Genomic DNA, 767 nt, shown 5'->3' with positions numbered 1-767 from the left:
ACTGGGGCTGCGCGGGGTGCCTCCCCGCCCGCCGCCCACTCCACAAGGTCAGTGCCAGGAACCCGGGGCCTCGGCCTAGGACCGCAGGTCGGATGGGCGGGGAGACCACTCACCTTGTCCCGCAGTACGTCCCCGTGGGGGGCTTCGGGTGCCTGGCTGTCCATGCGATCCTGGGCCCGGCGTCGCGAGGTTGTGGGTCCCGCGGACAGGAAGGCCCCTGGGCTTTTGTGTGGATCTGGCCCGACGGAGCAGGGGGCGGAGCGAGGTCTGGTGTGGACCGGACCTGGAGCCGCCAGTCCTGTTCGGCTGGGTTCTCACCGTCGCAGGTGGGTAGGGAGAAGGGCTCTGTGATTGGAAAATGTCCTTGTTTGCTCTTGTTACGGCGACACGGTGGCACCAAGCGAAACTGACCCTCTCTTGGTCGCTTCGCGCAGTTCAGTGAGCCGCGCACACCCACAGGCCGGGCAGAGGGCGCCCGCGTCCAGAGCTTCCTCCTCTGACTAAACTGCCCTGGTATTGGCAGACTCCCGTCCTGCCCTCCCAGCCGCCCTTCTACCTGTCTGGGTAGAGTGTTTTTCTAAAGTATGTGTCACTCCTTAATGAGGTTCCTGGAAAGCTCCACCCAGCAGCCCCACACAGTCTAAATATCCAAGTGGCATTGGATCTTCAAGTCAGTCACCTCCGGAATCGCTGACATTTCTGGGATGCCAGCTCTAGAATTAAGAATGGTTATATGTAACCGTTTCCCAGTGCGCTACCAACATGCA

At 61.5% G+C, this 767-nt stretch overlaps 1 protein-coding gene across 1 annotated transcript in view; it reads right to left on the bottom strand.

Moving 5' to 3' along the window:
• The window catches only part of Hsbp1l1 (heat shock factor binding protein 1 like 1), a 6,621-nt gene extending 6,039 nt beyond the window's left edge, over positions 1-582 (bottom strand). Inside the window, exon 1 of the mRNA XM_010644168.3 lies at positions 114-582. Coding sequence (XP_010642470.1) covers positions 114-164 — 51 coding nt within the window. The 5' untranslated portion in view covers positions 165-582. The remainder of the gene's footprint in view (positions 1-113) is intronic.
• Positions 583-767: the final 185 nt, after the last annotated feature.

This window comes from Fukomys damarensis, unplaced genomic scaffold, assembly GCF_012274545.1.
Source record: "Fukomys damarensis isolate Sample0158 unplaced genomic scaffold, DMR_v1.0_HiC HiC_scaffold_30, whole genome shotgun sequence".
Classification (NCBI taxonomy): Eukaryota; Metazoa; Chordata; class Mammalia; order Rodentia; family Bathyergidae; genus Fukomys; species Fukomys damarensis.
This window is presented reverse-complemented; position numbering and strand designations above follow the sequence as displayed.